The sequence below is a fragment of the Phyllobates terribilis genome, unplaced genomic scaffold, assembly GCF_046119375.1.
Source record: "Phyllobates terribilis strain yellow unplaced genomic scaffold, ASM4611937v1 Scaffold_7__3_contigs__length_470593459, whole genome shotgun sequence".
NCBI classification, from domain to species: Eukaryota; Metazoa; Chordata; class Amphibia; order Anura; family Dendrobatidae; genus Phyllobates; species Phyllobates terribilis.
Genome location: NW_027362767.1, coordinates 160141857 through 160158151, shown reverse-complemented (window position 1 = coordinate 160158151; position 16295 = coordinate 160141857). Strand labels below are relative to the sequence as shown.

The window sequence follows — 16295 nt, the reverse complement described above, 5'->3', positions numbered from 1 at the left end:
ATTTGCTTCAATTGTCTCCTTAGGAGACTTGAAGCTGCTGCGATCATCTACATAGTAGGAGATCTGCAATCACAAGCACAGGGGTCTTCTGTAGACCCCCATCTGTCATGCCAAACCATCGGTGCCCCTCGATCACGTGACGGGGTGCCAATGGTCGGTGGTTGTGACGCGCTTCCGGTGCATTTAACATGTTAACAGCAACGGGTGGATCGCGATTTCACCCTCGGCTGTTAGAGGCACACGACAGCAGATCAAATCAACTGTCGTGTACTGGGAAAGATGCGGGCTCAGCGCAGGAGCCTGCATCAAAAGGGGGGTGGGGGTAGATGACTTTAAATGTACCTATATGTCCAATTTCGTAAAAGAGTTAAAAATGACACAGACTCCCTCATTCTGTTATGTGAGTAAATAAAAAGAGAAAATGAAACCTAGAAAAAGTTCCCTCCACAAGTGAATATTGATGAATATAAAGTTGTGAAAAAATAACATAAGAAATAAAAGTATGGTCTGGAGATATAATAAAACCAAAAAAGTCCTGATATTGGTGAATTACGTGTTTTGTGATTTGAACAGATAAATGCGGCAAGAGCAAAAATGTGTCCGCCAAGGTTGGAGGAAATGTTACTTTACAAGTTGAAGAAAAGTACGTTGGGAACTGGTTCTGGGAAAGACCAGTTGGAGTCCATTTCGCTACAACAAAACCAGACGGATACTTTGATCCCCGAGGAAATCAGTATAATGGAAGGCTGATGGGGTCTCACGATGGCTCCTTGACCCTAACCAAACTATCTGCCAAAGACAATGGAGACTACAGAGCAGTAATACTCCCACCGGATGGAGGTGGCTGTGCACAGATCTATAATGTCTACGTTTCAGGTGAGGTTTCAAAGATTAAAATAATGTTATGCAATGGTTACCCCAATGGGTTCTTTACAACTTTTCATCTATGAGCTGTAAATCTGTAACTAAATATAATACAGCAGCAAGGGCAGATACTCCCCGCATCATTTCATGTAGCTCACAGGGATACATGCGTTGGAAGTAGATCGCAATGACTCATATGGCGGAAGTGGGTGTGCCACAAGTAGATTGCAACAACACTTGCAGCGGAAGTGGATCCTAACAACGCATGTGCTGGGAGCAGATCACGACGACTTATGTTCTGGGAGCAGATCACGACGACGTATGTGCTGGGAGCAGATCACGATGACGTATGTGCTGGGAGCAGATCACGACGACGTATGTTCTGGGAGCAGATCATAACGACGTATGTACTGGGAGCAGATCACGACGATGTATGTTCTGGGAGCAGATCACGACGATGTATGTTCTGGGAGCAGATCACGACGATGTATGTTCTGGGAGCAGATCACGACGATGTATGTTCTGGGAGCAGATCACGGCGACGTGTGCGCCGGGAGCAGATCACGACGACGTATGAGCTGGGAGCAGATCACGACGACGTGTGCGCCGGGAGCAGATCATCATGACGTATGTGCCGGGAGCAGATCATCACAACGTATGTGCCGGGAGCAGATCACGACGACGTGTGTGCTGGGAGCAGATCACGACGACGTGTGTGCTGGGAGCAGATCACGACGACGTATGTTCTGGGAGCAAATCACGACGACGTATGTTCTGGGAGCAGATCACACCAACGTATGCATCGGGAGCAGATCACGCCGACGCATGTGCTGGGAGCAGATCACGACGACGCATGTGCTGGGAGCAGATCACGACGACGCATGTGCTGGGAGCAGATCACGACGACGCATGTGCTGGGAGCAGATCACGACGACGTATGTGCCGGGAGCAGATTACGACGACGTATGTTCTGGGAGCAAATCACGACGACGTATGTGCTGGGAGCAGATCACGACGACGTGTGTGCTGGGAGCAGATCACGACGACGTATGCATCGGGAGCAGATCACGACGACGTATGCATCGGGAGCAGATCACGACGACGTATGCATCGGGAGCAGATCACGACGACGTGTGCGCCGGGAGCAGATCATGACGACGTGTGCGCCGGGAGCAGATCACGACGACGTGTGCGCCGGGAGCAGATCACGACAACATGTGCCGGAAGTAGATCGCAGGTATGCGATCACCAGAAGTAGATTGCTGTAATAAGTGCACAATAAGATCACAACAATACTTACATCAGCAGATTGCAAAGATGCATACCCAAGAATTGGATAGCAGCGATGTATGCTCAGACTCTGTTAGGCGTCTTGTGATTTACTTTCCTGTTTATCAAACCAATTATGGTAGGTGTGGGCTGTGCACATATCGACTTTACTTGCTAGTGTTCTTTTTTCCTTGACTTGAAAGATCTCATTAGTGTATGACACACTCGAGGACACCTTTGTAGACTGTAAGATAATTCTGTTCATCAGATAATGGTGGTGGTTTGGCAAAAACCTTCTGACAAGTTTCATGTAATGTTAGTAAAAAGTGAAATGTTGCCCAAAAAGTCATAAATTATTTGCAGTATTGTCGGAGATCTGGTCAGAAGGAAGGATTGCTGGTGGCATGATAGGAATTATCCTAAAGAGCCTTTAACTGATATAATGGAGGGTGACGCCAGCTGTTACCAAAGACAAGGAACTGAAGGAACTGCCGATGAGAACGGCTTCTACTCTGGGGCATTCCGTAGGATCATTTATTTAATTGAAGGGGAATTTGTAGCTGCCTACAGCTAATCTTCAGGATGGGTAACTCCTTTAAATGAACCAAGATCACATTGGAAATGTATTGTGTATAATTAATTAGTAGAGATGAGCAATTTGATTTGAGCTGCCCTGGTCCAGCGTCCAGTTCTTGATGGCAGCCGTTCTTCTGCATCCAGCATCCTGTTCGCCACTTTCAATTTCTAGGCTCCGCTTGACTCCACAAGGCCTAACAAGCGCTAGAGGTGTGAAGACCGGCTGCCATGGAGAACCGTACTGGACACTGGACCAAGGCAGCGCAAATCAATTTTGTCATCCCTATACATTAATTGTTTCTAAATCTTTTGTTTCAGATGCATGTGCGGGTCGGAGAGCCGGTGTAGATGTGTACGTGATCACTGGAATAACAGTGTTGGTCACAATGTATGTAATGTTTCACTTCTCATCATCTGTTACTTATATTTGACTCTCTAGTTCCAGTAGTTGTGTTCCTCTCCATTGTAGTCGGAGAGGGCCTAGCATTTCTAAACTCCTAGGAACTACAAAAACGAAAGCGACATGCCTTCATGACTAACTCTTCACCTCATCTACTCCTTTGTGGGTATAAAGAGAACAAGATGATCCCGACATTGGTGGTCCCACAGCTAGCTCCACAGTACCCCAGTAGTGCTTACGGAAAAGGTACATCTGTGTCCAGATGGTTGAAGGCCACACAAGTGGTTTTGTAGTCCACAGACTGTGCACTCCTAAAGTCAGTGGTCAGCTTTGGAAGGGGTATTCATATACCCTGGCTAAATGGTAAATTTCATAGTATAAAGTTGCCAAAATAGTATAAAGTTGCTGTCCTTTTGGCCGAGGATTCATCACAATTCCCAGCAGTGGTGAAGATCAGGGGCACAGCTGGTGTTTTTCAGATGGTCTCGTGGTTAGTATTCATTTGGTCTGGCATTCACTGATTTGGGTGCTTTAGTTGGTACTCTTGGGCACAGTTGCTTTCATTTTTCCGGAGGCAATATTGATGGCACTGTGATGGAGGGAGGCTATTTTAAAGAAGCACTCCTCCCATAATAGTATTTAGCCTGTTAATTGTTTAGCAGTCATCATATTATGTAGCACTTTGCGCTTAAAATTGCTCGTTATTCCTTTCTACCCAGTTAATTCTTCTCTTTTCCATTAGGTCTATGACACCAGGTGATTAAAGACTGACGAGCTGAATGCTTCTAAGCTCTATGTAGAAACAGGAGATCAATTTTCTCTATATAAGTTGTAAGTCACTGCAAAAGTCTATGGCAGGGGGAGGAGGGAGCAGCCGGGTCAGAAGTTGAAAAGGGACATAGGGACATGTGTCTTGCAGGGACGAGAGACTTCCTGTTTCTACATAGAGCAGAGGAAAGAGAAGAATTAGCAGAGTAGAAAGGCAAAATGAGCAATTGTAAGTACACAGTGCTGTATAATAATATGACTTCAATATATTAAGAGGATAAAGACTTTGATGGGAGGAGGAGTGGTTCTTTAACCCCTTTACCCCCCGAGGGTGGTTTGCACGTTAATGACCGGGCCAATTTTTACAATTCTGACCACTGTCACTTTATGAGGTAATTACTCTGGAACGCTTCAACGGATCCTCCTGATTCTGAGATTGTTTTTTCGTGACATATTGTACTTCATGAATGTGGTAAAATTTCTTCGATATCACTTGCGTTTATTTGTGAAAAAATTGGAAATTTGGGGAAAATTTTGAAAATTCTGCAATTTTCGAAATTTTAATTTTTATGCCCTTAAATCAGAGAGATATGTCACACAAAAGAGTTAATAAATAACATTTCCCACATGTCTACTTTACATCAGCACAATTTTGGAACCAAAATTTTTTTTTAGTAGGCAGCTATAAGGGTTAAAAGTTGACCAGCGATTTCTCATTTTAACAACAAAATTTACAGAACCATTTTTTTAGGGACCGCATCACATTTGAAGTCACTTTGAGGGGCCTTTATGACAGAAAATACCCCAAAGTGACACCATTCTAAAAACTGCATCCCTCAAGGTGCTCAAAACCACATTCAAGAACTTTATTAACCCTTCAGGTGCTTCACGAATTTTTGGAATGTGGAAGAAAAAAATGAACATTTAACTTTTTTTCACAAAAATGTTACTTTAGACACCCCGTATGTGAGGGAAAACCACTGTTTGGGCGCACGGCAGGGTTTGGAAGGGAAGGAGCGCCATTAGACTTTTTGAATGTAAAATTTGCTTGAATAATTAGCGGACGCCATGTTGCGTTTGGAGAGCCCCTGATGTGCCTAAACAGTGGAAACCCCCCACAAGTGACACCATTTTGGAAACTAGACCCCTTAGGGAACTTATCTAGATGTGTGGTGAGCACCTTGAACCCCAAGGTGCTTCACAGAAGTTTATAATATTGAGCTGTAAAAATAAAATTTTCACATTTTTCCCACAAAACCGTTTTTCATCCCTTAATTTTGCATTATCATAAGGGTAATAGGATAAATTGCACCATGAAGTTTGTTGTGCAATTTATCCTGAACACGCCGATACCCCATATGTGGAGGCAAATTACTGTTTGGGCGCACGGCAGGGTTTGAAAGGGAAGGAGCGCCATTTGACTTTTTGAATGTAAAATTTGCTTGAATAATTAGCGGACGCCATGTTGCGTTTGGAGAGCCCCTGATGTGCCTAAACAGTGGAAACCCCCCACAAGTGACACCATTTTGGAAACTAGACCCCTCAGGGAACTTATCTAGATGTGTGGTGAGCACCCTGAACCCCCAGGTGCTTCAGAGAAGTTTATAACATTGAACCGTAAAAATAAAATTTTCACATTTTTTCAACAAAAATGTTTTTCAGCCCCCAATTTTGCATTTCCATAAGGGTAACAGGAGAAATTGCACCATGCAGTTTGTTGTGCAATTTCTCCTGAGTAAGCTGAAACCCCATATGTCGTGAAAAACCACTGTTTGGGCGCACGGCAGGGTTTTGAAGGGAAGGAGCGCCATTTGACTTTTTGATTGTAAAATTTGCTTGAATAATTAGCGGATGCCATGTTGCATTTGGGGAGCCCCTGATGTGCTAAACAGTGGAAACCACCCCCCCCCCCCCCCGTCCCCGTCCCCCAGTGACTCAATTTTGGAAACTACACCCTTCCAGGATTTTATCAAGGGGTATAGTGAACATTTTGAACCCAGAGGTACAACACAGAATTTGATAACATTAGGTCATCATATTGAATAAGTTGTCATTAGTCTTGAGTGAAAGTGATCGCTATTTGAGTTTGCATCGGGTACTCAGGTATGCACCATGTACTGCATGCTCGAGAGACATGCTCGAGTCCCCACTCGCATGTTTCACGGTTATTAGACACCCAAAAAAAAAAACATGCGGGGATCGCTCGTGCATGGCAGGCAATCCCCGCTATGTTTTTTTGGCTGTATAACAGCTGCAAAACATTTGGGGAGGAGACTCGAGCATGTCACTCGAGCACCCGCAATACTCGGTGCATACCCGAGCTCCACATGCAAACTCAAATAGCGAGCACTTACGCTCAACATTAGTCACCATATCGTCATCATTTTTTTTTCTTTTATTTTTACTGAAAAAAATCCCAACCCCAACCCTAACCTTAGCCCAACCCTAACCTTACACTAACCCTAGCCCAACCCTAACCTTACCCTAGCCCAACTCTAACCCTAACCTAACCCTAGCCCAACCCTAACCCAAACCCTAGCACAACCCTAACCCTAGTATTTTTTACGCTGTTCCTCTTGCAGTATAAGTGATTAGATGTCTTTATTCTTCGGGTCGGTGCAATAACAGCGATACCAGAATCATATCGGGTTTTTAGGATTGACAGCTGTCACACACTAAAAGACGCATTTTTTTGCAAAGACTAGTTTTTGCATCGCCATATTTTGAGAACTATAATTTTTCCATATTTCGGCTGAAAGAGTCATGTGACGGCTTGTTTTTGACGTTTTTATTGGTACCATTTTCAGGCACGTGACATTTTTTTATCGCTTTCTATTCTGATTTTTAGAAGGCTTTTTTTATGCCGTTCTGCGTGTGGTAAAATTGATAAGGCCGTTTTATTCTTCGGGTCAGTACGTTTACAGCGGTACCGCATATTTTTTTTTTTTTTTTAAATATTTTGGCGCTTTTACACAATAAAAACTATTTTATAGAAATAAGAATTGTTTTTGCATCGCTTTATTCTGAGAGCTATAACTTTTTTATTTTTCTGTTGTTGGAGCTGTATTGTGGCTTGTTTTTTGCGGGACAAGATGACGTTTTCAGTGATACCATTTTTATTTGCATTCATCTTTTTGATCGCGTTTTATTCCATTTTTTGTTTGGCGGTATGATGATAAAACATCGTTTTATGTTTAGTTTTTTAGTTGTTTTTTTTACCGTGTTCACTAAAGGGGTTAGCTAGAGGGACAGTTTTATAGGTCAGGTCGTTCCGGACGCGGCGATACCAAATATGTGTACTTTTATTGGTTTATTTTTTTTTCATAAGATTATTTATTTATTGGTACAATATATTTTTACTTATTTTTTTCATTTTCTGACATTTTTATTACTTTTACACTTTGTCCCACTATGGGACTTTCACTTTTTGCAGCCTAATCGGCTGCATAGTACAGGAATGCAGAGGCATCCCTATGCCATGCAGCCTGTCAGCGCTGCACAGGGAGAAGTTACTTTGGTCGTTCTCTGCTTATGACCAAAGCAACTTCCTGCCTCCTGGTGTCCCGGATGTTGTCATGATGACGTTGGGTCACCATGGCAACATCCGGACTTGGACGCCGGCACAGAAGGTAAGTATCGCGCTTACCTCCTCTTGCCACCGGAATACTGCGATCGATTTCGATCGCAGCATTTCGGGGGTTAATGTGCCGGGAGCGGTGCGGGACCGCTCCCTGCCCATAGCACCGGGTGTCAGCTGTAACAATCAGCTGACACCCGGCGGCGATCGCCCCGCACCGCTTGTGTCCAGGCGAAATCGCCAGGGCATATTAATACGTATCAGGCCCATAAGGCCCAGGGCACGATACGTATTAGTACGCCTTGGGCCGGAAAGGGGTTAATAATGCCAGGCTTGGGCATTCGTTGAGGGAAACTTTAGTTCTTTCTTTCTTCTGCCATAACAAGTAATAATAGAAAATGATTTCTGTTCCTTTTTTCTTTGTCTTTCATCTAGAAAGTCTAGAGCGGATAAAGTAGACCTCCAGATATGAAGACATTTGGCGGAGAACTGCATTACTATTTACGATAACACAAGAAAAAAAGCCTATAGTACTAATTCTTTGCGCGCTTATATATGTTTATTTAAGCTAATATCATTTAGACTTATTCTTTAGTGACATTTTGGAGATGCCAACAGTTCTGGCTGTAGGGAGACGAGATCTCTACAATTGCTTGAAAGAAGATTATATTGAGCGCTGCTCTCAATAAGTTTGACTTGATGTAACGTGAAGTCTACCATATCTCTGAGTTGGCCTTTGAGTAAAAACCTTATGTTGAGACTCCATTCACTCGAGCGAAGCCAGAATACCATCGTTGTAGTCTCCATCTAGGTGGTATGTGTTGGGAATCCATTTTTCGACCGTGTAGGATAGAATGGCAGGCTGTGCTTTTCTTGTTTCTATTATACCTTCTCTCTGATTGTTCCTCACCTGGTTTTGGCTCCAACTCCTGAAAAAAAATACTGACCAAATGCTGATCGTGGGGCCGTTGCCTAAGAAGAAAAAAGATCTACTCGAAAAATGACTAGTGGTGAGTTCAATTTACAACGCATAACTTTACAGAGAAAAGAAATTGACAGAAGATATACATAATCATCCAAAGATATGGACAACTCAGAGAGCACAAAGTGATAAAGCTAACTCAATCGACCAATTGACTCCCACCCTAGAAACTGGTGGAAGCAGGGCCGGCGTCAGCACCCGGTGCACCTGGGCAAGTGCCGGGGCCCTGAGCAAGCAGGGGGGACACTGGCGCTATGGGGCCAGTAAGTCGGGGGGGGGGGCCCAGTGCTAGCTCCCCGCTTGCTCAAGGCCCCGGCACTTGGAATACTTACCTCTCCTCGTTCCCCGCAGCTCCAGCCTCTTCCGCGTCTTCTGACTTGTGACATCTCAGGGCAGAGGGCGCGATGATGTCACTACAGCGTGCCCTCTGCTATGAGTGTCACAGGGCAGAGAGCAGGAAGACGGCGACACTGAGGAGTCCGGAGCTGCAGCCAGCAAGGTACGAGGAGAGGTAAGGATTAGATTTTTTTCCTGTACACAGCATTATATGGGACCCATTTTGTATGGAGCATTAAATCGGGCCCATTATGTAGGGAGCATTAAATGGGGCCCATTATGTAGGGAGCATTAAATGGGGCCCATTATGTAGGCAGCATTATATGGGGCCCATTATGTAGGCAGCATTATATGGGGCCCATTATGTAGGGAGCTCTATATGGGGCCCATTATGTATGAAGCATTATATGGGGCCCATCATGTAGGGAGCATTAAATCGGGCCCATTTTGTATGGAGCATTATATGGGGCCCATTATGTAGGGAGCATTAAATGGGGCCCATTATGTAGGGAGCACTATATGGGGCCCCTTATGTAGGGAGCACTATATGGGGTCCATCATGTAAGGAGCATTAAATGGAGCCCATTATGTAGGGAGCACTATATAGGGCCCATTATGGAGGGAGCGTTATATGGGGCTCATTATTCTGTATGAAGCATTATATGGGGCTCATTATACTGTATGGAGCATTATATGGGGCTCATTATACTGTATGGAGCATTATATGGGGTCCATTATTCTGTATGGATCATTATATGGGGTCCATTATTCTGTAGGGAGCATTGTATGGGGGCCAATATTCTGTATGGAGCATTATATGGGGTCCATTATACTGTGTGGAGCATTATATGGGGCTCATTACACTGTATGGAGCATTATATGGGGTCCATTATTCTGTATGGAGCATTATATGGGGTCCATTATTCTGTATGGAGCATTATATGGGGTCCATTGTTCTGTATGGAGCATTACATGGGGTCCATTATTCTGTATGGAGCAATATAAGGGGCTCATTCTGTATGGAGGACTATGTGGTGCCCATAATACTGTATGGAGCAATATATGGGGCTCATTATACTGTATGGAGGACTATGTGGTGCCCATAATACTGTATGGAGCAATATATGGGGCTCATTATACTATATGGAGGACTTCACTGTCTGGTCTAAAATGAAAACTTTTGGATCCCCCCAGGTCACGCACTGTGCTCTGCGAGGATTCGCTGGTTTCTGAGCTTTTTTAGAATTTACAATAGATATCACTCATGTAATGTAAGAAGTGACATCTTGGCCTTGTACTATATATATATTTCTCCGCCGTATCTCTGTATCATGAATCGTGGTATGTGTTAAAGGGGCCACTGAGACTCTTTCGCCCGGGGCCATGAAAACCTGGAGCCGACCCTGGGTGGGAGCCTCAACTTACAGAAACAAAAAAATGACATCTTTCACCACATTGACCGAATGAAAAAATGCAGCAAGATGTCCTGCAGGACTTGCTCCATACAGTATTTTCCTAATACTGACCAGATCTAGGCTGCCCAATGTAAAGATTCTATCTCAAGCATGGGTGAATGGCGGGAGTTTCAATTCAATCAAGATATAGATGTTCTTCATTCTTCCTCAATATAATACCTGACTATATCTGCTGTTTGAAGGGGTTGTCCATACCTAGACAACTCCATTTTAAAGAAAGTAGTCCCCCTCGTAAAATAAAAATAACATATTCTCACCTCCCATACCAGCACTGTTCAAGAGATGTGTTTTTTTTCACCTGAGCCCTGAAGCCAATCATAAGAGCCTCAGCCTTGTTTCATAAGGGGCACTGCGTTAGTTGTGCAACAGCAACAACAGACCTCAGGTCTGGTGTGAAGACACGGGGTCTTACGTTGGAGTCATACTATTCAGACAACACAGGGTGAGGGTAAAACAGTGTGGCAATACTTTATTGAACCACAAAACAGGCAATAAACAGATAGAACAGTCCCAGTATATACCCAAGATGGTACAACATTACACAGTCTCACCCTTCCGCTGGCCCGCCTGGGATAGAACAGCTGCGACTTTGGGACTTCCAGGGCCAACTACCTTAACCAGTGGCACACTGCTTCTGGCGGAACCCCACAGAGAGAAGGTAGCGGCAAGCTTAGGAAGCTACCTGTCCATCAAGGTACAAGGCCGGGAGAGCCGAAGGTCCCACCCTGGCCTCTCCGAGAGCTACCATGGGGCCAGGTGACTGGGTGGTCCCAATCTGGCTTCTCCAAATGTCTCCATAGGTTCCAGGCGACCAGAGGGTCCCACCTGGCAACCCCAAACAACATATCCATTGGGCCAGGTGACTTCATCGTCCTAACCTGGTCTCCCCAAATGTATCCATGGGGTCTCTGATGGTCAGTGGAGCAGATCCGTATGTTTCCAGTCAAGGCGAGCCATATACCCTTAGATCGGAATCATGTAGAATCCAAATTTGTGTCTCTTTGGATGGAGCCGCCATGCTATCCACCTACTGTTCTGAAGGTTGTGTCTCATTTTCCTTGTAAAGTCTTTCTGATTCTCCTTGATTCTGTTTGCAGCACTACAGACATCCCTGTTTATATTTACATCTGTGTAAGGTCATCATTCACAGGTCAAGGGTCAGGGATGAAGGTGGAAGGGGCTCGTGACTCATTGTTTGAGCATTTAATCAACTTGCATAGTTTGTATCCATCCTGCTCTTTACATCAACATCTATGTGGCTTAGTACAATATTTCATTAGCATATTAACAAACTTCATTGTTTACAGACCCAAGAGGAGACAACAATCAGGGTTATACAAATAATCATATGTCCTTCTTGACCAGCCACAGAAATACTCATACATTCACAAGTCAACACAAGCACAATAGTGTATTTCTTTTTACCTAACAAATCTAAACGTCTGGCTGATTAAGATTAGAAGCTGTATTGTCACATCTGGTGGTCTCTGCTGTCAACCAGACCCAACCCAAAACCATAGGTGGTTCTTCTGGACCAGTTTTCTGCTGGGAGTGAGAAGTTTGCAGTGTTGAGGGAAACCTGCAAGCTTTATTTCAGGCTGTGCCCTCTTTCCTGTGGGAGTGAGAAACAGCAGGTAGGGATTGTGGCTTCACTACTTCAAGGGGATCTTCAATCCTGGGCCTTTTCCCTTCTGGCCAACTCCCAGGCCTCCGGTCAGGCCCTTGCTGAGTCTAAGCTACGTAAGCTACAGCAGCAGGGGGATCGACCAGCAGAAGAATTTTGTTCGGAGTTCCGCAGATGGGCCACTGATACCAGGTCTGTCAGAAAGGCTAAAGGATGCCCAGGTCCTGTATGAAACTCCTGAGTCATTAGAGGCCGCTATGGCTTTAGCCATTTGGATTGACAGACGTCTCAGGGATAGTCCTGTGTTGACACCTTCTCCAGTAGTACTCTTTAAGGGTAAAAGCTCTCCTGTGTGTCCTGAGGAACCCATGCAGTTGGAGAGGGCCTCTTTTCGGTCCGAGCCTCCTGCGGTTCTCTGTAAGACGGGTGTGTTTTTCTTTTGTGGTCAGAGGGGTATCTTCATTGGGGTCTGGTCTTCCACATGTAAACTGGAAAAAAAAAAACTACGGGAAATTTATGACCTCAGGATGTGTGGAGAATTACAACCTGAGCGTATATATTTCCTCTGTATGTTGCATCTCAGTTTGTCTTACCTGCAGACGTAGTAGGTACAAAAACCGAAAACGTTTCTATCCCTTTGGATAGTGCGTCAGGGACCAATATGGTGGATTCTTGGTTTGCCCAGACTCATGATCTCTCTTGTAACATTCTGGCGAAACCCATCCCCTTATTTGCTATTGACTCTGTGCTTCTTGTTCAGGGGTGTTTCACGCAAATTATGCCTAATCTAAATCTTCGCATAGGGGCCCTCACATGGAACTAATTTTGTGCTATGTTCTTGAAGGCCTTCCTAGTCCTGTTGTAGTAGGCCTCCTTTGGCTGGTTATGCATAATCCTGTGGTAGAGTGGCAATCCCGAGAGATAGTTAGATGGAGTGATTTCTGTAACAATAACTGCCTGAATACCAATCTCTCTACCGTCTCCACCAGAACCCTACCCCTTTTTCTATACAGTTTTGAGGATGTATTTTCTGAAGAGGGGTGTCAGGAACTGACTCCGCAACGTACCTATAATTTCCCCGTTAACGTGCTCCCTGGAGCAAAACTGCCTAAAACCAAGTTATACAATATTTCTGGCCCTGAAAGGCAGGTTATGAAGGATTACATCTCCAAAAGCTTTGCTAAGGGACACATCATACCCTCCTCTTCTAGAATTGCTGCAGGGTTATTTTTTGGGGGGGGTCTGCATCCATGTTTAGATTTTCGGGAGTTAAATTCGGATTACCATCTGAGACCCTTATCCCCTTACATTCATTCCTGATTTGTTTAATCAGATTGTTGGTACAAAATGGTTTTCCAAGTTGGACCTTAGGGGGGCCTATAATCTGATTTAGAATAAGAGCTGAGGATGAGTGGAAAATGGCCTTTAACACTCCAGAGGGGGGTTAGAAAAATCTCGTCATGCCATTTGGTCTGACTAATGCTCCCGCCGTTATTCAACGGTTTGTCAATTATATCTTTCATGATCTGGTGAGCAAATTTGTGGTGGTATAACTCGATGACATTCTGATTTACTCGCCCGATTTTGGGACTCATCAGGTACACGTCAGGCAAGTTTTACAGGATAATAAACTCTTTGGTAAGCTGAATAAATCCTTGTTTGCTGTACAGGAGGTGACTTTTTTAGGATACCTGGTGTCGTCTTCGGGGTTCTGGATGGACCCGGAGAAAGTCCTTTCAGTGCTGGAAGGGGAAAATCTGAAAAAGCCTTACAGCGCTTTCTTGGGTTTAATAATTACTTTATTCATAATCTTTCATAGATCATTGCTCAAAAAGTATATTGCCTTGTCTGATCTGTCACTCTTGCCACCACCTCCAGTCATGGTGGATGGTAATTTAGAATTTCAGGTAGCTAGAATTGTCGACTCTCATCTTGTCCGTAGCTCCCTCCAATAACTGGTGAATTGGAAAGGTTATGGTCCGGAGGAGAGAATGAGTACCGGTGTCTGAAGCTAATGCCGGTAGATTGGTTCATTCTTTACATGTTGCTCATCCGGATAAACCTGGTCTTGAGGGTCTGGAGACCCTTCGTAGAAGGGGGGATACTGCCACAAATGTGCCGCAGCCTACACCTGTGGTGTGTCTGGGATTAGAAGATCACAGAGATTAGTTGATCACGGGTGATCTTTGGAGTCTACGCTGTCATTCACATGAGTGGTGCAGGTTTATTGTTTCTTATGGTACAAAATGAGTTAAGGCTGTGCGCCCACGATGCGTTTTTTAAGCGTTTCCGCAGTGGCAAAAACGCTGCAGTAACGCATGGTAGAAGGTCTGCCATGTTCTCCAATGATAATCTGCATGTGCTGTGCACATGCTGTGGAAATTTCCGCTGCGGATTATCATTGGTTAAAAAAACGCAGCACTACCAATTATTTTACGGAAGCGCTGCGTTTTCGCCGCCATTGACTTGCATTGAAACGCATGGATTACGCATCACTGTATATGCTCATTCCATGCGTTCCAATGTGCGGATGGTACCCGGGTGTGGAGGACAGGAGACTCTCCTCCGGACCCTGGTACCATAGAAACTGTGAAAAAAAAGAATAAAATAAATGTTATACTTACCTTCTGATGGCCCCCGGTGCGCTCGTCCTCCAATGCCGGCAGCTAGTGATAGACTGAAGGACCTGCGCTGACGTCATAGTCATGTGACGGGTCACGCGATGCTGACGTCGGCAGGTCCTTCAGTGTACCGCTGCTGGCAGCCTGGATGGAGCGAAGCAAGACTCCGGGGGCCATCGGAAGGTAAGTATAGATTTATTTTTTTACTTTTAACCATTCTTTTACGGTCACACTATATATGCCGGTTGCATGGATTTATATAGTGTGACCAAGTTGCAAGCACTTTCCAAGTTATGCTAAAATCGCTTATCAACCCGCATGCAGAAATGCATGTGAAGAACGCTTCACTTCCGCATGTCCCTGGCAGGAAAAACGCATGGACAATCCGCATGCACAATCCGCATGCGTTTTTTCTGCCAGGGAGATGCAGAAACGCTCAGGAAAAATCGGGAGCATTTCTGCATCGTGGGCACATAGCCTTAGAGTTCCTGGAATAAATCTGCTGAGATTACATTTGGTTTTGTCTCAGCTGCTCCTCACTGGGACCACTGCACCTTCATTATTTAAACCCACTCCATGTTGTGTCTTCCATTAATGCCATGGAGTTCTATTTGTTTGTGTGTTTTCCCCTTCTTGTCTCCTTCACTGTGTTATCTTGCTGCCCATCTCGCTAGCCAAGGGAAAGCCCAGGGTCTGCCAGGGCTTAGGCACGTGATGGAAAATGGGGGGACGGACCCTTCTATGGCGATAGGGAACGCAGGGTTCAGCATTAGGTAAGTGTTGAGGGGTCACCATTTCCCCCTCTCCCTATCGTCAGGGCCTTCCTTTACCTGTTTCCCCCTCTTCCTTTACGCTGGTCACCAGGCATCTCCCTGTCCCGGCGTGACAGGTTATCCATGTAATGGACAATCTCTATAAGGTCCATATACTCCTTATATTAAACATCATGCAAACCCAATGGGGTCTAATTTAGAACGGTTTTACTTTTAGAGGTTACTACTATTAATACCTTGACATGAACAAATTCAAAATTTTACTTGAGGCAAGAAGAGACTGCTTAATTTATCAGAACACCTTAAAGGGTTTATCATATAAAGAACATTTAGCACTGGCGCACTGAATAATTGATATCATTGCTGGGGAAGATGTCCAACCACTAGAATCCCCGTCGATAATGAGAACAGTGATCCCAAAGTCTCGTTATGAATGGAATAGTACTGAGCCTGTGTGACCACTGCTGGATTCTCTGGGCCGGACTGGTGGTCGCACATCCTCACTACAGCTCCATTCACACAGAGGTCTTCTCAGGATCAGTATATAGCTGAAATTGAGGTTAGACCATTTTCATTGAGACATTAACATTTTAGTGGCTGGACATGGCATCTTGGGCATTTAACCACAAAGTATTCATACTAGGCCTCTTCTCCCGTTTACATGAGTGAGGACCCTGATGCCTGATCTACACTTTTGTATATCAATACTATAGAGTCCCAATAAGAATTGAAGACTATCCCTTTGTGAATGGAAGCTGGTGATCTCAGGTTCAGCTGGTCATCTCAGGTCCAGCTTTTCTGACACCGGGCTACTTCAGGCAACTATTAACCCTGCATTGATCTTCATGGAAACCATTGATTGGCCCCTCTATGATATGCATAGCTCCAAGTAGGACATATGGACAGGCTTGTCTCAACGTGTTGTTATCGAGCGTGATGGCAGATTTACCGCAAAATGTCACTTTATTTGTGATAATTTTTGCATTTTTGTTATTTGCATGCTGTTATTAAAGAAATATACTAAACGTTC

The 16295-nt window shown here is 44.6% G+C and overlaps 1 protein-coding gene across 2 annotated transcripts in view; it reads left to right on the top strand.

Moving 5' to 3' along the window:
* Positions 1–16295, top strand: part of LOC141154082 (SLAM family member 5-like) — a 25644-nt gene extending 9349 nt beyond the window's left edge. For both annotated transcript variants that reach the window (XM_073639520.1, XM_073639519.1), the window contains 3 exons: positions 574–876; positions 3028–3097; positions 7890–16295. In XM_073639520.1, the coding sequence (XP_073495621.1) occupies positions 574–876; positions 3028–3097; positions 7890–7926 (410 nt within the window). In that variant the 3' untranslated portion in view covers positions 7927–16295. The remainder of the gene's footprint in view (positions 1–573; positions 877–3027; positions 3098–7889) is intronic.